We start from the raw sequence: 25,474 nt of genomic DNA, 5'->3' as shown, positions 1-25,474 counted from the left end.
TAACACACATAAAATTAACAAAATTAAAGTTTTCCTGAAACAATTAAATTAAAAAGTAATCCAAAAAGGTCCAAAGGCCACTTTAACACTACCTGGTGTCCTCAGTTTTTGGCATGTAACAATCTGTGGAACACACTTTGGAGTAACAATCACAGCAGTATTAGATTCCAAGGGGAGAAGTTCACAGATATTTATATGTACTGTATGAATGTTATGTCTACATGCCAATGTATGGAAATTCGAGTCAGTGATTTATGAGTTTAAGTTAAATAGCTTTAAAATGGTATTATAACTATTGCAATACAACATAATATGGCACCAATGCAATATATATATATATATATATATATATATATATATATATATATATATAATTTTTTAAATGCTTCACGTTTCAGTTTTCACTTTCTTTACTTTTAAAGAAAAAGTCCAAACCCTTAACAAAAGTGAATAAAAATGAACAATCTTTTTAACCTTGATACTACTGGAAGTTAACTGTTTCATAGAAAGAGTTATTAGATTAACAGTATAGTCTACTGCAACACATAGTTTAAGTTTTCATCCTCAGTAAGGACTTATATAATACACTATAACAAAATTAATACATACAAGTGCCTCTTTGCTTTGTAAGTATTCAAGAAAGTGGCCAAGTCCATCATTCTCTCTATCTACCTGTAAGTAAAGAAAAATTAAATTTAGTTATGAGGGTAGTTCGAAAATAAGTTGCTTTAGTAAATAAAAACTAACATATAACCTTTACAGCTTGTTTATTACATACATCTGAAAGAGCAACTCCTTAACTATATTTCAACATAGTCACCATTTATATTTAAGCATTGTACATGTAAGTACAAACTTTTCAATGCCTATTGAATATAATCCAAACGCCTGTGCATGTAACCAATTACAATGATTTTGCTGCAAGGTGTGATTCCACTCCATTGATTGTCTTTGTTTGTTTGACAATGACATCAAAGATGTATGGTTCACTAGCAGTAACTATGGGGTTAAGAAATGTGTCACCTTCATGGTACCAGATAAGAAACTATAGAGCTTCTCTTTGTTTTCAGCTAACTGGTCAACAGTTTGAGTATCCATCAGGCACAAAATTTATGATATCCAATTTATTAGTCATAGTTTCAAATATTAGTGTTCTTGGTATCTGTGAAAAAATATTTGAAAAATCTGTGATTGTGAAACTTCAATTTTCTCTAACCTTATGATGGAGGCATTAGTAAACACAGATGACCGGCCACTTTGCCTTTCCTCATGAATATTAGTTTGTTCCTTATGGAACACATGGTACTATTTTTAACTGCAGTAAAGCTCATAATATCTTCTCTTTGTACAGAACATAATTTATGATTATGAACTTCCACAGGTTGCATTTCCTATACCAAATGAAATGCAATGACTCTATTACTTCATAGTAGACGGGAGAGTTGATTGTGGTGGCCATGTGGGCCCTCACTTAGAATGGCATTGCTACTTTCACTGACACTACTATACTGAACGTAGCTACATAATGCCACTAGATCACGCCGTTATCACAACCCGTTCGGTGATCAGATGACTGAGCACCTTACTTTCTAAGTGACCCTTGTTTTTATTAAAGTTATTAAATTAGTATTATTACGAGCACCATCAATGAAATCCATTGGAGTGTCAGGCCTGCAGGTGACCTGTTCTTGAATCAACCAATAACCATCATGTGATGTTCCTAAGTTGTTTCCTAGCTTTGCGGCATTGTCAATACCAATTAGAGTATAATAGAAAGGCTCCAAGGTTAGTAGACAATAAGTAAATAAACAGCATTCAAACATTTGGCAGTTCGACTGGTCATTGAGAATAGCGCTCGATTGTCAGTCATATCTAACAGCGTTGAATGTCATCAATTACATATAAGGTAAGAATGTGGACCCGGACAACATGCAGTTTCTGCATATATATGTTTATGTGCACAAACAAGATAAAGGAATAAATATGTGACTGCCATTAAAAAACTACTTCTATTCTAAAGGACACACTTTGTTAACATAAAATGATGATATGATACTTTGCAATTAGTATGAAGAGTGAATGCATAGAAGTTTTGTACTGAATAAAAAGTTGAGTGAAATATAAATTTAATTTTAAATTGTAACTTTCAAAAATAAATTATTATATTAGTATATACTGACACTTAAAAAGTCAAAAGCAACCATTAATTATAATCTGTAAATTATATTACATCATAATTAATTAATTATATTCGAAAGTGAAATGTATTGGATTCGACCTTTACTCTACATTGTTTCAATAAAAAAGGATTGAAGAATAATAGGCTACAAGGCGGCTTGATCAAGCACAAATAACTGTATATCTGTGGTTATATTTTAGATAAAAAATTGCTATTGAGAATATTGTGATCTAATCTGTTCTTAAATGGTTAGCAAAACAAAATGTGTTCCACTTTGGGATGTGAGTCCAAGCATTAGACAATCAAAGAGAAATATACACATAAAATTATAAGAACAAGCAAAAATGTTTTATTGTAAATATTTAATCCTCTGAACCTACACATCACATTAAAGGAATGTGCCTTCTTTTTGTTCAATGAGAGTTTACCTCTGTATATTAATCATTTATGTAACAGAAAACATACAATCACGATTTTAAATGTTTATAAGGTTAATAATGAATTTACTAATTATTACTCAGATATCAAATAAAATTTTAGTAGATTCTATTGACAATTTTAAGAGACGTTTTGTTTTTGTTTTCAGTAAATAGCCTACATATTTGTTTCTTCATTGTTTTAATATGGGAAGGATAACAGCCTAAACATGAGAAGAATAATTTCAGTGTTTAAACTTTTAAAATTAAAATTCTTAATGGCTTAATCATAATTTATTTTTGGCTACATCAAATTAATAATACTCACTTTATTTCAATACCAAATTGGTTCCATTTGTTAGATATTTCTCAAAACCAAATATCAGATGTTTTTGCTGTCTGATTAAATTATATTTTACAGTGTGGTAGCCACACTGATTACCAGGGAATTCGGATCTGTTACCTTATAGGTACTATCTCGAGAGGTAGTTCTCATTTTTCATTAGCAGTACAGGGCAACACCATCAGTTAGTTATATTCAGAGTTAATTCATTGATAATTGTAATTTGAAGGGTATTAACAATGAAAGAGCAAATCTTCCTGTATTTAGATAATTATTCCTCATATGATGAAAACAAGTAAAAAATATGTTCCACCGAAAAAAAATGTATTAATTTGTATTATTTAAAATAATTAATGTGTTAGTGAAATAATCTGAATTTAGTGATGTGATATAAAAACTTATTAAAAAAAACTATAGCTAAAGAAAGTATCAACCAACCTTTTAAAAATAAATATTAATTGTAAAATATAATTTAATCAGACAGCAAAAACATCTGATAAATGGAAAAAGCATTATGTCATTCGCCATAAAAGCATCAGTCTTGTCCTCAAAAGCTATTCTTTTCTTAGGATAATGCTTCAGATTCAGATTCAGATAATTCTTTATTCATAGGTATTACAGTCAATACATTGAATAGTGTCATTAACTTAAGTATTCAACATTTCTTAAAATTAGGCTAATTTTACTTTATTGCATTTATAATTCCTTAAAAGAGTATAAACACACCCAATGGCTAACAAATTAAAAGACAAGGATATCAAAGCTGTAATTATGCCTCCAAATGTGACAATCGTCTACCAGCTTATGGATCAAAGCATACTTCAGGCAATAAAGTTTAAATACCGCTGCCGCCGTCTTCTTAGTTATTTAATTTTAACAATAGATAATGGTGAGGATTACATCAGTACTTTGAAGAAAATTGACATGTTGAATGTAATTAGTTATTTGAAGGGTAGGAAGAAATAACTCTTATGTCATTGATTTTAATTGTGGAAAGTTTTGTTGGAACATGACATCAATAAGTTCAAAGAACTCGAAAGAAGGGAGTTTAAAAAAAATGAGGTTAATAAAGAAAATGTTGCTTCAATGTTATAAAAACTTCCCGTATCTGACAAAGTAAATGAAAACGACTCAATATTGTTGAAATGGTGACCAATATAGAAACTTTGGAAGACGAAATGTCTGAAAACCAGGAAAATTGTATCTTGCATTCCAAAAGGTTTAGGAGGCTAAATGGGGCACTAGCATACATCACTCAACAATAAGGAATATCCGCAGCCAACATTATGTGTTTGAGAATGTGGATAGACTCTGCAGCAACAAGACAAGCCGAAACAGTAAAGCAGACATCCATTACTAACTAGTTCCATTCTTTTATTTAAATATTAGACCAATGAATATTAAATACATTTATTCTCAACTACATAATGTTCATCCCTTGTATTTTTACTTTATTTCCTTGTTAATTTCCTACAAGTAACTTGATTTCAACTGTCTTTCGTTTATAGTGTACTACATTGTGAATGTAAATAATCTTATGTTTTAATAAACGTTTAATATTCAAACAAGCTCATTGTTATATTTATACATTGCCATAAACGCATTATGCCATTATTTTTTACCGCACATCGTCATATTTCTCCACGATAACAACGGAAATAATGAGTCATACAGAATTCCAGTAAATCTGGGTTTTTTAAAGTCTAGATCAGCTGTTCACCACAGTAGCCCGAATTTCTGAGAGTATACTGTATTAGCAATTTTTCAATACATAATGAACTACAAAACTTAGATTATAATCATTAGTAAAATGATTTAATTCATTTTATAAATAAGTGAAGTTTATTCTTATCAAAACAAGTTCATATTAAAACAATCACAACACATTGATTTTAATCTGCTTCGAAAACACTACATATTCCCACTGCACTTTAAATAAAGGTTTTTAATAGATTTTGATAATAGTACTAAATGTTCAACGTGCCAACCATGTGCTATTCTACAATAACTATTACTCAAAGAACTTCTTTGGTGCCACATGATATAAAATATAGATCAAAGGCTCATTAAAAAAAATTTAATTTATCAAGTAACAATAGCCATAAATACAGGAATAAGGAAAGAATGTAAAATTTGAAAGTTCTGATATTCTCCTATGAACTCTTATCCAGTGAATATCCCCAAACATCTTCACTTAAATCCTGTGGAGAACTAGATAGCTCACACAGGGGAGAGGGAGGGATGCTGTTTGTCGGAGCAACAGTATGACAGGGAAATAAGATATTGTTTTCCATTGTAGCTTAACTAGATCTGACATAAAAACTGCCAACTAATGAAGAAAATTAAACTGTGAACTATAAGTATGCTTGCTTTAGGGCTAAATATATATATAATGCTTTTTGCTTGAGTATGAACAAATAAATTTTAAATTATCTTACAGTATTTAATGTTTTCTGCAAGAGTAAACATTCTGCAGATAAAACATTAAAGTACTTTAAATACCTGATGAAATAAATCTTCATGAATCCGAGAGCCAAGGAAACAAAATAATTTTAAAAATATTCAAGCTATACATTGCTTGCTTTGTTTGGGAAATAATGAAATATACTCACAGAATCAAATGTCAGAGTCCAACTCCCAGATTCTTAAGAAGCCAATACATACTCATGTCTTCTAGAAAGAAATTGTAATAACAGCGAAAAATACATTGAATAAGTTTTCAAGAATAATTACTGTGCATATCAACAATTGACCTTACAACAATTTTTCACACATTTTATGTGAACACTGTAATGAAATTATCCTGAACAATTCTTACTCTCAGAAAGTAAACAACACCCACATTTTATAAAGGCTTTATAAAGAAAGGCATATAATACCAAATGACTTTATACTATACATCTTCCTATTTGGTTTCTGTGGTGAATTTTTAGGTTTCCTGATGGTAGTTTGACAACTAAATAATTCTTTTACTCCATTACTGAGAGTTTTGAACTACAATGACCATAGTATTGTAGCTCACGCATAAAACATGAAAAAATAAACTGATATCGATTTGCAACTCGAACAGTTTTTATTACTTAACAAATTTTTAAAACCACTTTTCTTTAATTATGTACAATATCTCTTTCTAGGAATAACAAAATGTTAAACAGTACTGTCAAAATATAAACATAGAAACTGATCTGTCCACAAAGTAATTAAATAGTTCGTAGTAAAGTTGATTTTAATTTAAAATTAAGTATATAAGTATAACTCATAATTATCATACTTCATAACTGCTACAAGATTGTTGAATATCGTTCTCCAGGTCAGCTGGGCACATGATACTAAACCCATTGAGAAAAGGGAAATATGGCGTTGAAATCGAGATTGGAATTTCTTCATCCTATAACAATTTAAGAAATCTCTTACAACACTTATAAATCAGTACAACATATATTTCATAACCTTTGAATCATCAGCTGAGTGCTTCTCTTTTAAAAATTCCCTGGTGATGTTTTAAAGTTTTTTGTCCAAATCTCTTTTTTTCACATTAACATTCCAAGACAACATTAAAAATAAAAATAAATGTTATGGTTCTATATATACCTCAAATATTGTGAATATTATTACAAAGAGCCATACATATTCTTAAAAGTATGTTTACAAAGTATGGATTAAGACATATTTAAAAAAAATCTTTGTATGTCTTTTTTGCAATATGGCATATTTAACCAAAAATCAAAGCTTTAACTCCAACAAAGATTACATCTACGTGATGACCTAAACTATTCCAAACAGGTATTACATTTCTGATAAATGTCATCACTTGATTTTACCAACTTATCAATTAATTGTGTAGTTAGTACCATATACAGAATGAGAAGTAAGATAAAAGACTAAAGATACTTCTAATTATCATACAAGAGAAAAGTTTCACTTTAAGAGAACAAAACTTACATCACTGAATAGGACAGTGCTTTCTAAATACTGTCCAGTTATTTATCAAAATAATATATTTGCGGTGTTTACAAATTTGTAGATTTTATTTACACTATATAAAAATTGGTTGTCCAGTGACTGCAGTGCGTTTTTCTATAATGCCCAGTAACCCATGTCAAGCGGTTTTTGTTTAAAACAATAAAAAATCAGTTTGGATACATTTTTGAGAGTGAAATTAACATATTTTGGAACTATAGTATAATATATATTTACACAGTGGTTTACTACTTCAATGTTTACGTCAGCTAATAATTTTTTAGCCAATAATAATTTACTTATATATTTTCAAAAGACAAACTGTATTTATTTCAATATACAACAAAACATAAATAAAATAAATCTAAATATAGTAATACAACAATTTCATCTGGGTTATATGCATTGAAAATTATGTCAAAACTTGAGGTCTGTTGTCCCTCTTAAACATTTTTTATTTTGCACATATACACTCCCACATATTCTTTGATATTGAAATGTATCAAAGCACTTATGTTAATAATATGAACAACATTTTAAAACTTAACAAAAGAGCTGTGAGAGAATAATGTTGAATCTTAAGACACTGTTAAAAATATGTATTTTTTTATATAGCTTATACATTTTAGAGACATTTTTTCTTTAAATAGTTAAAGAATTATGCAAAGCTTCCTTTATTAGGTGCACACTATAACTACTCAATTAGACATTGTAATCAACCAGCTGTAACACAACATAATTTACATTTTTATAACAAAAAACTCTTGTACTGTTCTTGACATAGTGAAAATTAGTAACATTAAGACTTTTAAATATAAGATGAAGGATTCCTTAATATTAGAAAGTCCCTTTATTAATTTGAAGATTTTTGTTGTGATAGTTAGCAATATACATAGTTAATATATAGTTTTTTAGTTATATAATTTATATTTTTATATTCTTTATTTGTCCTTCATGTCAAATAATGAATAACATATATTTGAATTGAATTGAAAAGTTTCAACCTTTAATCAGATAAGAATGATCATTTACATGTTATTTTCAATGGAACGCTTACATTTTAGCCTATGTGATAAAATTACTGGTTTTATAGAAACATTTTTTTTAATCACCAACAAGAATTCAGCAAATAGTTTTATGAGTTTTTATATTTTTGCAACACAACATGTATGTTTATTTTTCTCCCAAGATTTTTTTAATTACACACACACACACACACATACACACACACATGCACACGCACACAATAAGTGCAGCTTTGCATGAAACTTGCATACTTTGAAACAATTTTAAAAAACCTTATAAAGGGACCAATATGGGTTTGACAAGGTACAGAAGTTACTATATGGTTGACGGAATATTAACAAAACTGAAACTTATATTGTTTATAATGCTTCTTGTTACTTGTTGCTATTTGTTGTTATAGAATGCATTGGACAGATACCTATTACTACAATACTGTATGGCATACTACTGTATGCACTAAACGTAATATATGTCAATATCAAGCATTTATATAGTTATATCACATATTCTTATAATAACTATCAAATGATATTAGACCTAAATAATCTTCTTTCTAATTAGGTTCTCACCTTAAAAAATATACTTCCAGACCACAATTTAAAATCTGTGCTGGGAATTAGCAATGGAAAGTGATTTAAGATTTTTGATATTTGTTCCATTGTATCTTCTCAGTCTCCAAAATCATAACAAATGAAATTATAAATAAAAAGTCTGTGATACCTGAAACTAAAAACTGTTTTCAACAATCTGTTGTGGTTTACACTTCCTGGTTCGTTTTGATTTAGATATTAAAATATTTATCAATGTTACATTCAGTAATTAATATAGATATTCACAAATAACAGACCTGATTGCAACGGGTAACATTTATATATAAAAATGACATCAGAGACCTAGAACACAAAAGAGGTCTGTCTGGTTTACTCAGCAGCCATAAAGTTGTAATGATTCATTTCATACACCCATCTCGCATTCATTTAAATATTTAATTTAATTTAGAAATTTATTAGTAATAATAATTAAATAATTAAGGAATAATTAATTATAAATTGTCTCAAATTTTAATAAAAACAATAATACAAAATTAAATATATTACATATATTATATTACATATATATATATATATATATATATATATATTACATATATATATATATATATATATATATATATATATATATATATATATATATATATTACATACAAAACTCAAAAGTTATAAAGTAAACTAAAGTCAGTGATACAGTGTGCAGGGATGATTGTTGAGTGAAGAGAGCAGAGGTTTAAAAAGTGAAGAGGAGAGAGGGATATAGAAGAAGTGAAGCAAGATTATTATTATTTAAATAAAGAAACTGGTTACATTTATTCAGCAGTATTTGATTCAAAAGAAAGGTTAATTTATTAAATTCATATTATCACTGAAGTACAGAGAAGCAGAAGACAGACATTGGGTGAGAAAATTCCTTTTAAATTTAACAGTGATCCATTGGAAGAACATAAAACCCAGGAACATTCGATTTGGCTAACAATTCAAAATTAATATAATTAAAATTTAACAAAATTATTTTTCAAATTACAATATATCTTTTATTAAAATCAATACCTAGTACTTCTATTTTAACATTAAGCCAGCACAACCACCCTGCCCTAAAATTTAAGAACTATATTTAAAAAACTTTACCATTAATGTATCCGCCATCTTGTTTCAAAATTCAAACCTGTATGTCAATTTATCATCATTAAAGTTCACATTTGTATCATACTGAGTTATTTATTATTTCTAGCTATAATCATCAGAATACAAATTAAGTTTAACCATTTATTTAAAGTGTATAGTAGTAGTATATTACAAAGTGTTATTTAGACGAAAATATGTTCTCATCATCAGGTTTACTATGATGTTTTAAGACACGATCCGAATGCTCAGTAGAGCAACTGAGTTTTTAAGAAATGATGAGTCCTTTATGATTAGCTCACTTCGATAGTTTGGTGAAGTCTGAATGGAAGATTTGTTGATTTTTGTGGCTGTATCAGCATATGCCCATATATGACATTATTTTTATTTCAAAATTTCATTGATATATACAAAAAACAATAAGCGGCCTTAGTCTTGGAATACCATAGAAAATCTCTTAATTCACTATAAAAAGTCTTCTTTTACTTGAAATATTCTATTTTTCAGGTACAATTCAAACCAGCTTATTTAACCCATATTAGTCCTATTTTTTTAGTACCTTAATAAATTCCATATACTCTATTGCATCGATTATAAATTATAAAAAGTAAATTTAAATAAAAACGATTACATGGTGATGGTATGTGGCACAAATGATGTGGTAAAAAATGAAGCAAAAGCTTTTACTTTAATATCTGAAGCCTTGGACAGAGCTACAAATACAAACATTATTTTAGTAGACCTTCACACCGTTATGATCTGGTTAATTGGTTCTGTGTCAACAAAGAAGTTGAAAAGACAAATAAGCGCCTCGAAGAACTTAGTGGCAAGAACTCCTACGTGACAGTAGTGAAATCTAGTAAAGCAGAGAGAGCTTTACATGCTTGTCAAGGTCTCTGCCTTAACTTTTGGGGAAAGAAGTGGTTAACTGAAGAAGTAGTAAAAGCCATTACTGCCAAGAAGGATCCTGACCACAGGCTGGGCCTATGAGATATATAACCTCCTCCTCCAGGTACTTATAATGTGTCAGGGAACTGCTTACCAGTTGGAAAAAACTGCAGCCCACAAGTAGAAGCTCTCAAGAATCTAAGGACTCATTCCTGGTTGTTAATCACTTAAATATTCAATGTATAAGAAATAAATTAGAAGAATTAAATCTATGGTCAAATAACTTAAATATAGATGTTTTAACTATAAATGAACACTGGCTTTGTCCAGAAGCATCTTTGTTATATGTGCCAGCAGGTTTTTGTGTATGTGTTTATTGAATTAGATCACTGATGTGTCGATTTCGTTTTTGAGGTTACAGGTATTTTTTAGTTAGTTTAAATGTTATCATTATAAAAATGTATCAAACACCAAATTCTCTTATTAATGATTTTATAAGTCTTTTTGATGAGCTACTTGGTTATATAAATAAAAAATATTCTAACGTGAAATTTATCATATCAGGTGATAGTAATATCAATATAAAAAAATTGGTGTTGATGTAGATTTTTTTAACTTACTCTCCACAGTTTTTACTGTAGAGAGAACACTGCTAAAGGAGGAGTCATGATGCTCTGCCAGGAGGGTTTGAATTGGAAGCGGGTGGAAGTACCTAAATCTTTGTCAGACAGATTACTCGAAGAAAAACAGTTTGAGTTTAGTGCTTGTAGCTATAGAGTTGGTTCCTTTAAAATGTTGGCTATAGGGGTATATAGATCGCCTAGGTCAGACTGTGTAGTATTTTTAGATAGGTTAAGCATATTAGTTGACTATTTTTTTAAACAATTTGATCATATAGTTATAGGGGGAGACGTTAACATAAATGTTTTAAAAAATGACCATGAACTCAAATTATTCAAAAATATATTAAAAAGTCACAACATGAGGTATCTTATCAATTTTCCGACAAGAGTAACAGAAAATTCTGCATCAGCAATTGATAATTTCATAGTAAAAAACTGTCATGATTCCTTACTAACTGTAGAGGGGGTCTCTCTAACTTAATAACCTGTCTCTCAGATCATGACGGACAATTGCTGCATATTCACAATCCAAAGATAAAAGTCGAAAAAAAATTACCTATAAAGCGCGAAATACGCAAGTTTTCAGCCCAAAACATGAGTGAATTTAATAGGCTCCTAAAAAATGAAGCTTGGGAGAACGTTTACATGGCCTCTGTTGAAAAAAAATATGACGAGTTTCATAATACTTTACAGTATTATTTTGATATTTCTTTTCCTAAAACCTTAGTTACTGAAAAAATTTGTAAACAAAATTGGATTTCAGAAGATCTTAAAAATGACAAAAAAGAACTAATACAATTGGCTAAAAAAACTAGAGGAAAGACAAATGCTCTTTTAAATAAAGACTTGAAACAAAGAAAATGTGAGTATAAAATAAAATTAACACAAGCTAAAACCGATTATTTTGAAAATAAAATAGAAAAATCTACAAATATACAAAAAACAGTGTGGGCACTTATTAACTCTGAAGTTAGGCAAAAAAATCAGAATGAAACTAAAAACCTCTCTTTGCAAGAGGGAAATAAAAGTTGGTATAGTCCTAAAACTGTATCTAATGTATTTAATAAATACTTTGTACATGTAGTTCAGGAGATCGGTGAATTTAGTTGTCAAAATACAGAAGTTAGCGAAAAGGAACAAGCACAATGTATTAGAAAAGGTTTTAACTTTAAATTTATTGATGCAGAGGAGGTGGAAAAAACCATAAACTCAATAAAGAACAAAAACTCTGCCGGATATGATGAAATCCCTATAAAAGTGATCAAAAATACCAAACAGTATTTAATCCAAATTTTAAGCCACTTAATAAATTCATCATTTGTTTCAGGGATTTTCCCAAATCAGCTTAAAAGATCAAAAATCATACCAATCCATAAGAAAAACTGACCAGAAACTGTGTCAAACTATCGCTCAATTTCCCTTCTTCCGATAATTTCAAAAATTTATGAGAAAATAGTTAACAAACAATTAATAACATACCTAGAGGATTCTAAATTACTAACTAATATTCAGCACGGTTTTAGACCACAAAAATCAGTAATAACCGCTGCTGTATCTTTTGTTGAGTCTATAATCGAATCAGTAGACAAATGTGAATATACAGCAGGAATCTTTATGGACCTATCTAAGGCATTCGATAGTGTAAGCCATTCTCACCTGATAACTAAATTACAATCATTAGGAATACAAAAAAATGCAATTAAGTGGTTTCAATCGTACATTTACAATAGATGCCAATTTGTAGAAATTACCCATAGAACGCATGAAAATAGAGTCTTAAAGGGTTTCTTCAGAAACTGAAATGATTAGATATGGTGTCCCTCAGGGATCGATTTTGGGCCCTCTTCTGTTCCTCTGGTATATAAATGATGTAGGGAGCGCACTCACACGTGCACCCCAAAATAATCTGTGTCTTTATGCAGACGACTCAAATCTTAAAGTAGCAGCCAATACTGTTGAACAGGTTGAGATAATAAGTTTCATTGAATTAGAAAATATTGGAACTTTCTTTAAGCAGCACAACTTAATGTTAAATGCTCAAAAAACTAACTTTGTAAGATTTAAAAGACACAACAACAAACAGATATCTGAACCATTAATTACGTACAACTCAGAAGAAATTGAGAGTAAAAAAAGCACACAATTTCTCGGCCTAACAATAGATCAACATTGCTGGGACAAACATGTGGATAAAATATTATCAAAATTAAGCTCGGGGATATTTTCTTTTTATAGGATGTCGTTTTTTTGTAACCAAAAAACACTAAGAAATATATATTTTGCAAATTTCCACTCTCATTTATCTTTTGGAATATGTCTCTTTGGTGCAACGACAAAAACAAATATGGATAAAATTCTTAAACTACAAAAAAGGGCAATTAGAATTATATTGAGACTAGATTACAATGAAACAGTAAAGGAGAAATTTAAAGAATTACAAATTCTAACAATATATGGCCAATATATTTTTGACACGATTCTAATTGCAAAAAATAATCAAATAAGTAATGAATTAAATCTTGAACCTCATCCATACAACACCAGAAATAAAAAATACATTGTAACAACTCATCACAATTTAAAGTATTATGAGAAAAAACCATCATACATGGGGCTGAAATTTTTTAAACATCTACCCACTAGTATAAAAAATTTAACTAATCTGAGAATATTCAAAAACACAGTTAAATGTTTTTTGATAAACAAGGCATTGTATTCTCTGGAGGAGTACTTTTCCACCTCCTCATAGATTTATATGTACTTATATTAGTAGTTTTAAGATGTACAGACTGCGAGTCTTTGGACACTATTCAATTGTATACTTAGTGTATATATCTGATGAATAAAGATTTTTTGATTTGATTTTATTACTGTATTCCCATAACATGTATTGTTTAAATCTAGTAAACACGAGGGGTGAGGCATGCCTTTTATAATATATTTACTAATGTAAAAAAAGGTACTGTAACTTATAATGTTATTGAACCTTATTCATCAGATCACGCAGCAGTTTACGCAAATTTTCACACAATTAGTGCTCCAAACTCAGGTATAAAAAAAGGTATTTCAACCAAAACCAGTAGAATGATAACGCCATTATTCTATTGAAACTTTTAGGGAACATTCGACTCATGTAGGCTGGTCACAGCTACGTTTTACCATGTAGATGCAGCATTTCATTGTTTTAAATTTGTTTTGACAAGCACTGTCAATGTGTGCTGTCTTTTTAAAGATTATTAAGTTAGGCAATAGTGACAATACTAATAGGTTAAGTAATAAATGGCATACAAAAGAATTGATAATATTAGGAAAATAGTAGTCATGTTATATGATAAGTTTAAGAACAATAAAGTTACAGTTCATGAACTACAATATAAAAATGTGTACACAAGAGCAAAAATTCCATATAGATCTAATATTAAAAAAGAGAAAACATTATTCAATGAGAAATATATCATGAATTAAAAAAATAAATGTAAAGCTGCTTGGGAAAAATTAACTCAGAAAAAAAGGTTTAAGTACAGAAGAAAGTAAGTAAAGTATAGTATCAGCAATGAAATGTTAATCATAGCATATTAAGCCACTTTGGGGAAACAGTAGTGCTAAAAACTGAGTTCATTTGGCAAAAGAAAATAATTAGAATTATTGCAACTGTTGGCAATAGAGTTTCTTGGGTCCCAATTTAAAACATAATTTAGAATTATGACCCTTCCATCCAGGTGTATCTATTGTATTTTACTTAGTATAAGAGACAGTTTTATTAGTAGACAAGAAATACACTCCTACTGTACTAGAAAAAATATATGCTTGAACAGATGAATGTTCAATTGGAGTAAACTAAAGGCACTTTTACTTATATAAGGATTGAACTTTTTAATAAACTTCCTGAAAAAACATGGCATTTGTCTATTTGTAGATTTAAATATGTTGTAAGTAATTGGCTTGTTGATAAAAAATTTTATTCTTTAAGGACTACTTAACCTGCGATATTAGTACTTTAATTTTTTAATAATTAAGATTTTGTTTCCTGTTATATGTCCTATTATTTATTTATGTTGTTATATTTTATTTGTTGTTTTGTTCTCTATTTAATGTTTGCTATTTATTTGTTGTTGTATTGTTATCAATTTATTGTTATTTATTTACTACCTATTTAATTTATACTGTATATCGTCGGTGAAGAAACAATACCGCCTATCTACACATTTTTCGGAAATAGAGTTACTGGTCCCAATAGAAAGGTACTGTGAATAGGCTTCTTTCTTGGTCGTAGTTTTAAAAAAATTCCGTTAGATAGGGCAGTTATACCGTATGGAACAATACCGCCAATCAGATTTCTGCCTGAAATACCGCCCAACTGCATTAGTCGTCACTAAACAACACTGAATGCAACAGGTAAGCTGTCTTCGACACCTCATTTTGTACATTTGAAGTGCATGTTAATTATACACTTCTACTTATTTTCATTGTTAGCATAATTATATTATATTAGTTACAGTTACACAATAGTTATACTTATTTAGTGTTTGGATTCTTAAATAAATCCAGTGATTAAGCTGTGTGTAGATAGGCGGTATTATTTGGAACAAAATCAACATGATAAATTGTAGTTAGGCGGTATTACAAATTAGATGTTGGTTTATTTTTGCAATGTTAAACTGCACTAATGGAAAGGGTCTTGTGAATATTATTCAATTAAGTAATTTAACATAATTGTACGTTATGTTCTGTTAGGTCTAATGTAAAAATATAAAAAAACTACAGCTATCAACCAACCTAAACACTTACATTATTAAGTGTTCCCGTATTTAATTGCTTCATTGTTTCAGGATTGATGATATGGCGAAATTAATAACTGCAGATGAAATAATACAGGCACTTCTTGACCCAGACACTCCAGTTGATTTCGACACAAGTGAAGCGGAAATTGAAATCGATGATACTCATGCTGGTTTAGAACATATTATACCTGAAGGTAAGTCTATTGTCAATTAATTAAGTCAATATTGTCAGTCTATTTTGAAATGACTGGTATCTAATGCAACAATTATTAATTGAGCTGTTGTATGTTGTATGAGAAATAAGTCTTATTAAAGGCTGAAAACATTAATCGCATGCACTAATATTTTTACAACTTAACCCACTGGAAACCAACGGCAGTGATCAGTATCACACACATCACATCTAGTAAGTGTAGGACACTGCCGATGGCCCTTTCTTGTTTTTCAGTTTGATGCAGCCTCATAATCAACCTATCAAAACTAGGATAGAGGTATATTATGTCTTCCACTACAGCTCAGCAATATTGTAAACTTTACCGGTACCAAGTGTTATACTTATTTTTAGATGGAACAGGTGTTTCTGTGGAAGTGTTTTATAAGGAGACTAACACAGAAGTATAATGATGTGTTATGTTACAACTAACAAAATATTGCAAAGTTAACAAGTTTTCTTCTTATTTTTAGTGTTTTCCTTGGAGAACCAACAAGTGGAACGAGAAGAGGAGATACAGACAAATAACCTACAAGAATTTCGTTACTTACAAAATAAAGAAGGAGGGAACGACACTGATGGTGACCAACAAGTTATGATTTCTGACAATCAATTAACAGAAGTGACTGAAATTAATGACACTGGAGAAATTCTTTACTCCAATAATGATGTAAACTTTGAAAATCTATTTGAATCTGATTTGGACCCAGAAGAAAACCCTGTAGAAAACGAACATGACAATTTGGACATAGAGAGAAGTAACAGCACGTTAAATGTTACAGCAGGTGAAATTCCGAGTACTCAGAATTTCGAAAATGATGAGAAAGCTGCAATACTTCCCGAACGGAAAAGGAAGAAAAATAATTCTAAGAATTGGAAGAAAAATGTAAATAAACAGCTGAGAATGAGTGGAAAACCTTATGTTGGGTATAGGCGCACAAAAGAAGGAAAGGTATTTCACGATCAGGACAAGGTAGAACGAAAAATGGGGGCACCCTGCCAGTCAGCAATGTGCAAAAAATCAAAAGTTAGGCATTGTCATGATTTTTCACAAGAACAGAGAAAAACCATATTTGAAAACTTCTGGAAAGGCATGAATTGGGACCAGCGGAAAGTTTACCTAGTGAATATGGTAGAAAAAACCGTTGTCAAACGGAGGACCACTGTTGTAGAAGGTGCTGCAGATACAAGCAGAAGAGGTGATACCTTAAGATACTTTTTAAGCATAGATGATATCAAGAGACAGGTCTGTCAAAAGATGTTCTTACAAACATTAGGTATTAAAAAATGGACAGTTCGTTACTGGGTATCTGGTGACAAATGCAGTGGTAATGAGAGTCTAGAAAACTACACGTCTGCTGGCATGGCCCTTCAAGCTTCAGTTACACGTCCATCTTCCGCCGAAAAGCCTAAAAAAGCTCAGGCAAAAGAATTCGCAAAATCTTTCCTTCAGAGCCTGGCTAAGTTGCCATCCCATTACTGTCGAACGTCTACGACGCGCCTCTATCTTGAACCTATATTTACTACACTATCTCATCTCTACAGAGTATACAAAGACCGTTGTCTTGAAGTAGGATCTACAGTTATTAGCAGAACTCTCTTTGAAAACCTTTTCAAACAAATGAATTTGGCCATTTATCAGCCTAAAAAGGACAGGTGTGATGTGTGTGTGGGTCATGAGGTTGGCAACGTTACTGATGAGGACTACAACGAGCATGTAAAATTAAAAATTGAAGCTAGAGAAGAAAAGGATGCAGATAAGGAGAAAGCTAAATTGAACCAATGCTATGTTTTCTGCTCAGATGTTCAGGCAGTTAAGCTCTGCCCAAGTGTAAATGCCAGTGCCTTATATTACAAGACAAAGTTAAATATTCACAACTTCACTATGTACAATCTTTCCACAAAGGAGGTGCAGTGCTTTTGGTTTGACGAGACAACTGCTGAACTTGTAGCATCAGTGTTTGCCACTTGTGTCATTGACACTCTGAAGTCTATCTTAAATGATGATCCTAAATCAGTAATCTTATGGTCTGACGGATGCCCGTATCAGAACAAAAATGCAGTGTTTTCAAATGCTCTTCTGCATTTGGCAGTTGAAAAAAACATTTCAATAGAACAGAAATTTTTAGTAAAAGGACACACCCAAATGGAGTGTGACTCCGTACACAGCACAATCGAAACTGCATTAAAAGGCAAATCAATACACCTCCCAAGTCAGTATCATCAAATTTCTCAAGAAGCCAGAGTTAAACCTTTTCCATATAAATCAAAATTCTTGACCCATGATTATTTCATGGACTTCTCAAAGAAAGAAACTTTGATTTATCAATCTATCAGGCCTGGCCGAGGTAAAGGTGACCCAACGGTTTATGACATAGCAGCTATCAGATATAATCCTAATGGGAAGATTGAAACAAAGTTAGATTTCAAATCAAGTTATGTAGAGTTACCTAGACGACCAAAGCAAGGTATGTTTGTAACAGCATTCCCACCATTGTACCATCAAAAAGTACCTGTATAGAGTTCTAAATATAAGGACCTACAAGATTTAATGTGTGTCCTTCCACAGGACTGTCATGCATTTTACGACCAACTACCTCACTTGGAAGACTGATATTTTTTGCCTTAATGTATACAAACTGCTGTTTTATTGACTGCTATAGTGTCATCAGTTTAGACCAACTGTAAAAATATAATTTAAAATATTTCTACTTAAAAATGTACTTCCTTTTGTAATCTACAAAATGTAAATGTCTATTAAATATTGTGTTATAATGAAATGATTGATTTAATACCGCTTAACTGCTAAATATGAAGTACTTTTAAAATCTAATACCGCTTAACTACAAAGTTTAAAACCGCCCATCTACAAGTCAGTATATTATGCATACATACAAAGTCATTTATCTTATGGAATCATTGTTTGGGGCTGTGATAGTAATATAAAAAAACTTTTAATCTTGCAAAAGAGAGTTTTAAGAATTATGTGCAATGCTAGCTGTAGGACTCACTGTAAGCCTTTATTTAAAGATTTAGGTATTCTGACTGTTACATCATTGTATATACTACAGTTATTATTGTATGTTAGGATAAATTTAAATGTTTTACCTACAAATAGTTCAATTCATGATCATGATACTAGACAAAGAAACTTGCTTAGAATCAGGCAATGCAATTACCAAGCAACCATTAAATCAACATATGAAATGGGGATTAAAATTTATAATATGTTACCTAGGGAAATTAAATGCTTAGATGACAATAAATTTAAAATTAAGCTTAAGTCATTGTTGATTGAATTAAGTATCTATGATGTAAAAGAGTTCATTTTATATTGTACTAATTATTAAATACATTTATTAGTATCACTGTTTAAATATTGACGATGTCATACATGTATAAAATGTGTTTATGGCAATAAAGAATTTGACTTTGACTTTGAAGAAACAATAAAACAACGTAGTAATACCGCATAAGTGAAATAACCAAATGCAAACTAAGAAAAAGTATTCAAAGTTATATTGTATAGTTTATACAACATATTTAAAAGGCTACGAAAAAAGTTTTATGCAAAATTAACTGTCGTAAACTATATGGTGCAGTTTTTTGTGCCTCCTGTAAAGTTTTAGAATTGTCACTTAGGCGGTATTGTTCCTTCACCGACGATATAATGTATTAGATTTGTTATATATATTTAATGAGATGCTGTTAACACAATATTTACTTTTATTTTCTTTTTAATGAGCAGACAATCCTCTAGATTGTGGCGGTATTCACATTACCATGTATGTATAAAATTTATTTTTACCTAATTTTGTAAATGTCTAATCATTACACTTGTTCTATAGGATATTAAAGGTGTGATAAGAGTAGGTCATTTAATTATAAGAAAAAGTGACGTCCATTGCATTGTCATAAGTGCTTAAAAACAATAAAGATTTCTTAACCCTTGATTCTTTTGATAATCAGTAAATAGACATAGTATATCACATTATCCTAACAAAGTTAGTGAAATCAATAAATTTTTTTTAAATTTTAGAAGTATTCTGTATTTTTTCCTTTTTAAAATGCAAACTAACTTTTTTTTAATTTATGATTTTAAATTAAGGGGAGTTGAACGGTCCATAAGGCCCAATGTTAAAATAAGGTAACTTTATGTACCTTTTTCTCAGAACTCATAACAGTTAGGAAGTTGAAATCTTTACACAAGGTGTAGGATATAATATCGTATTTATACCTCTAAAATCTTTGTAAAATAATTGATACAACTAAAGAAAAAATTTTTTGTATTTGTGTTATTTTTTATTTTTATATTTTAAGATAAAATATTTTTCTAAATATTTATTTATTGATGAAATTTGATAAAACTAGAGCTACATACTTCTAAAAGGCTACTTTATAACCAGTAAACATTTCATGTGTGTAGCATTTATAGTTTCTGAGAAAAAGGTACATATATATTAAAAACCGGTAATTTTTAAAAACAGCGGAAAACAAAAAATCTAAATAATTATAAGTTTATATTACCTTTAGAAGCCTCCAGGACAGTAGCTACCATCCATTTCCTCTTCCTCACCTAATAACTGTCTCCTTTTCTTTATTCTTGCTTCCTTAGTCATTGATTCTGCTTTCAGATCTGCCTTCCTCATCCTGACTTCATCGAGGCTCTTCAATGTCCTTACGGTGTATTTGCCACAGTCTTTTATTCCTAACTCCTTTAAAACCTTGATCCTTCCAATGTTACCTTCATTGAATTTTAGAACAGCATCATGAACACCTAATACAAGAGTCTCTCTTCCAACAAACACATTTTTTGGGATTCGGTTCCACACTACATTGTTGAAAGATTCGTTCACGTTCTGGGTTTTACCGTGAAGACATTTTTTTTAGTAGATCTAATCTTGACAAATCTCTGTATGTAGGTTTTATTGCTGTCAATACAGCTTGAGGTAGAGAATGTTTGTGATTGTAGGTAATTTCTTCTTTATTTACTTCTGCTAACCTGTATTTGCACCAGGTGTTAGGAGGCGGAGGGCAAAGTTGATGCGAAATTTGTTATGTAGTCTTATATTTGAAAAATCATAAAAGCTCAACGGTAAGCCATTTTTATGTAGGGATTGCAGTAAATTGTTCAGAAAGAATCAAATAATAAAATAAAAAATAAAAGCGAAAAAACATTTTTTTGCCGATTTTTGCGTTCAACTCCCCTTAAATATTGATATACATTGTTTGCTACATATTTTTTAATAATTTTAGGGGATTGGCAATGGAGCGATGATTCTCTATACCCTTCTTCTCATTCCCTTTGTTTACTGGTCTAAATAATAGATGTTTTTAGGCATTCAGAAAATATTTCTAGTCCTAAAGAACTTTATTAAAGTGGAAAATGGACCTCATATTTTGTCTCTCACCAACAAACTGTCTTTCAATCTTATATTGCCTGTGCCCTGCTATTCGTTTGCATCTATTTTATATATTGTGTCTGGTCTTAATCTAGGTAAATATAAAAAGCATTGTTCTACTTGGCTTTCCTCTATTCATTATTCCTGATTATTTTCATTATACACTTGTTCCCATTATTACCTTACCTAGGATCTTTTTGGATAAAGCTCATTGAATAAAGATATTTCAAAACAGATTGTGGCATTGTTTTTAGTACAAAAAAATGAAATTGTAAATCACAACACCACCTTTAAATTTTAAAAAATTATGTGGAGAACTAGCTACTTGAACACAGAACGATAGTACATGTTGTTGGCCTTCACATACAAGAGTTCAATCTGTCAACAGATTACCAAATTCGATTAAAAGTATCCCAATGCTTAGGGCATTTAAAATATGCCTGAAAACTATGTTAATTGCAAAACCATTTTAGAGTACAGATAAGTTCATGGCACATAATGATAGGAAGACTGTAGACTTGGAATACTGACCGGGGACTAGAATGGAACAATTTGAATGATTTGAGATGAATGAATTCATAACATTTATGTTAAAAAAGGATTTAGATGGAAGGATATGTGAAACATTTATAAATTCAATACCTGTATGACGATACAATGGTATGGCTATACAATGAATAATTGTAAATGCAATAAAACATTTACTATTATTAACTATGCAGCAAAATATGACAAATCAGAACATAGGAAAAATATTTAAATAAGTAAATACTCCAATAAGTCCAATAAAACAAGAGGAAAACAACAATCAAACTTCACCTCAGAAGAAGAAACTGTTGCCAAAACAATGAAAAACAGGAGAGTAACAAAGTAACTCTAAAATTACTTAAAACACTCTTAAGGAGTATCTAAATGTGATTCTAGAAGAGTACTGATGTTTACACTTCTTAGGGAAGAATAAGAGCAGTAATATAATACAGAGGACTATATCTTAAATGAATATGCAAAGTTTTATTGAAATCTGTACGTATTTCTTGAGGTACAGAACCATCCCATAGGCTTTTTCAGTATATAGTTTGTAAAATCGATGTAGCTCCGAAAATAGGCATGGCCTATGAATGAGGTTTGTAATATAGTAGACGGACAAGGTACGATAAGCGGACCCAGTTTTTATATTGATATTGGTAAACGATATTAAATAATTATAACTTTCAACATAACAAACCAATAGTGATTTTTCAACAATAACTAACTTATATAAACTATAAACAATTTTTCGTGTAATAAACATATTTTCTTCTATAGATAATAACAGACAGACAAAAGCTTGTAGAGGACTACGAAACGAAGTTTAAAAAGTGGCATATTAGCCGACCTGTTTGCAGGTTATCTCTGTGAATATCTGTACAGAAAATAAGTACAGTTTACTAGAGGAGATGCTTCAACAACTTCTCGAAAGCGGTTAATCATTGCTACTCAGAAAAAAATATCAATAATTATACACATTTCGTGTTTCTTGTTATAAATGTTTAATATGTTGTTATAATTTCATTATTATTTATGAGTTTTTTTCTATTTCCAGTTCTAATAGTTTGTTTGATCGTTAAAGCTCATTTATTATTTATAAGATTATTACTATGAGCATTGTATTAATGATTTTAATTTAAAATATGATTGCTATTACAACAATAGATATGTTCAGATGATTTATAAACGTATTTTCGTTAAATGAATATTCAGTATTGATGATTGTACTAATTGATATAAAAACCAGGTCCACTTATTGTACTCTACCCTAGTAGACTATGTATTGAATGTGTATGCTGTTTTATCAACATTTCATATGTTTTTGAGGTACGACCATCCATAGTTTCGTTTTTCAGTACATATTCTGTAACATCAATGTTCCAAAAATAGGTTTGGACTAGGAATAAGGTTTAAATACCATAACATAGTAGACTATGAATTGAGTGTGTAAGTACGTACAGTTTTATCAAAATCGGCTTGTACGTTTTTGAGGTACGGCCAGCCATAGGTTTGTTTTTCAGGACATAGGCTGTAACATTGATGTAGTAGCTGCTCCGAAAATAGGACTGGCCTAAGAATGAGGGTAGTACTATTATAGAGAACTATGTCTGGGATTTTTATAAAGTTTGATCAAAATCAGCTCGTAAGTTTTTGAGGTACGGGACTATTTATAGGATTTATCAGAACTTGTCCTGTAGAACAGTACAGTCCCAAAAATTGCCACTGCAAATGGCAATTATTAATATAAAAGTAGACTTTGTTCATTTAAAAGTATTTATCTTGGGAAGAGTACAATAAACGGATCCAGTTTTTTATATCAACATTGGCAAAAGATATTACTTAATTATAAGGGTAGGGTCCAATAAGCGGACCCGGTTTTTTATATCGAAATTGGCAAACGATATTACTTAATCATAACCATCGATATAATCAATCGATACTGATTAATTATTTTTAACAATTAACTCAAATAATCTATATGAACAGCTGTAAACACTTTCAAATAATACAATTAAGGTAATATTTTAAATTTCATATAAGTAACATTGTGTATTAAAAATGGCTGTCAATCTTAGCAAGCTTCACGAAATTGCTTTAAAAGACGATAAAACATGTTTTTATGGCTTCAGAATGTTGGGTTAGGACCTAAGAATCCATTATATGATATTTGTGGAAAGGTAACAAATGTAACTGTCAGAGGAGCTAACATGGTCGTCTTCAGATGCTAAAAGAAGGTAATGGTGGACACAACTTTAGTAAAAACGTTTTCGTTCTGTTTCATTTAGTTAAAGTTATGAGTTTCCCTGATTTTGGTTATGTTCATTTATTATTTGTTACATCATTAAATTCACATTTTAATGTAAAACATATGATTGTTATTACTTTTATATCGATTGATAGTCTATGATTCGATATGCGAATATTAGGTATCGATGATTATATTCTTCGATATAAAAAACCGGGTCCGCTTATTGGACCCTACCCAATTATAACTGTCAATATAACAAACCGATACTGATTTTTTAACAATATTTAACTTGTATCGACTATAAACACTTTTTCATATATTATAGTTATTTTCTTTTAGAGATAACAACAGACAGTCAAAAGCTTGTGGAGGATTGTGAAAAGAAATTTTATAAACGTTTATTATGTTGTTGTTACCATTTCGTTATTATTTATTAGTTTTCCTATTTCAAATTCCAATTGTTTGATCATTATAGCTTATTTATTATTTATGAGATTGTAACTATGAGTATCATATTAAATATGATTGTTATGACTATAGATATCTTATATGCTTTATAGACCATATAAGATGTTTGAATATTAAGCATTGATGATTAAACTAATCGATATAAAAAGCTGGTCCACTTATCATACTCTACCCTTTATCTTTACGTTATTACATTAATACTTACAGATTAATAATATAAAAACATTAATTAGAGGAAAAATAAAAGAAACTTTTAAGTAAAACTATAGAAATAAGAGCCTAATTTAGCATAGCCTATTTAGTAAATTTTAACCAATGAAGCAAGTAACTAAAGTCTAATAATGCACCAACACAATCACGCCAAACACCAGTAATACAATAAGTAATACTTCACAGTTTTAATACATAACCTACATAAATTAAAATGACATGACACTGTAAACTACTACTTTACTTTCAAATACAAACATTCACAACTCAAGCAACTTTATAACTCCGCCAATGCACCGACGTATGCTACCAGAAAAACAAAGCAGAGTATTGTATTTATCATAGAGAATGAAGAAAAAATTAAAAGGTCAACAAACACGGACTTAAATGCTTTCATCATTCAATATAAATCGAATGGTAGAATTCAAGTGTAGTGATAGGTCTTCTCCTGATACCTCGTGTTATTAAGTAGGAAACAATAGCCTTTATAACTTAGTAAGATTGTCTCCAACCGT

At 30.1% G+C, this 25,474-nt stretch overlaps 1 protein-coding gene across 4 annotated transcripts in view; it reads right to left on the bottom strand.

Annotated features, from left to right (window-relative positions):
- The window catches only part of LOC124372224 (E3 ubiquitin-protein ligase FANCL), a 37,282-nt gene extending 12,023 nt beyond the window's left edge, over positions 1 to 25,259 (bottom strand). The window contains exons 1-4 of one of the 4 annotated variants that reach the window (XM_046830607.1): positions 25,164 to 25,259; positions 8,494 to 8,644; positions 6,210 to 6,326; positions 610 to 672 (exon numbers count right to left, since the gene is read on the bottom strand). In XM_046830607.1, coding sequence (XP_046686563.1) covers positions 610 to 672; positions 6,210 to 6,326; positions 8,494 to 8,583 — 270 coding nt within the window. In that variant the 5' untranslated portion in view covers positions 8,584 to 8,644; positions 25,164 to 25,259. Of the gene's footprint in view, positions 1 to 609; positions 673 to 6,209; positions 6,327 to 8,493; positions 8,651 to 20,630; positions 20,655 to 24,954; positions 25,133 to 25,163 lie in introns of those variants that run through there. The other 3 variants (XM_046830601.1, XM_046830614.1, XM_046830618.1) reach the window with 3 other exon arrangements.
- Positions 25,260 to 25,474: the final 215 nt, after the last annotated feature.

This window comes from Homalodisca vitripennis, chromosome 1 (assembly GCF_021130785.1).
Source record: "Homalodisca vitripennis isolate AUS2020 chromosome 1, UT_GWSS_2.1, whole genome shotgun sequence".
In the NCBI taxonomy this organism is placed as follows: domain Eukaryota; kingdom Metazoa; phylum Arthropoda; class Insecta; order Hemiptera; family Cicadellidae; genus Homalodisca; species Homalodisca vitripennis.
The sequence above is the reverse complement of the archived record's forward strand: the minus strand, read 5'-3'. Positions and strand labels throughout refer to the sequence as shown.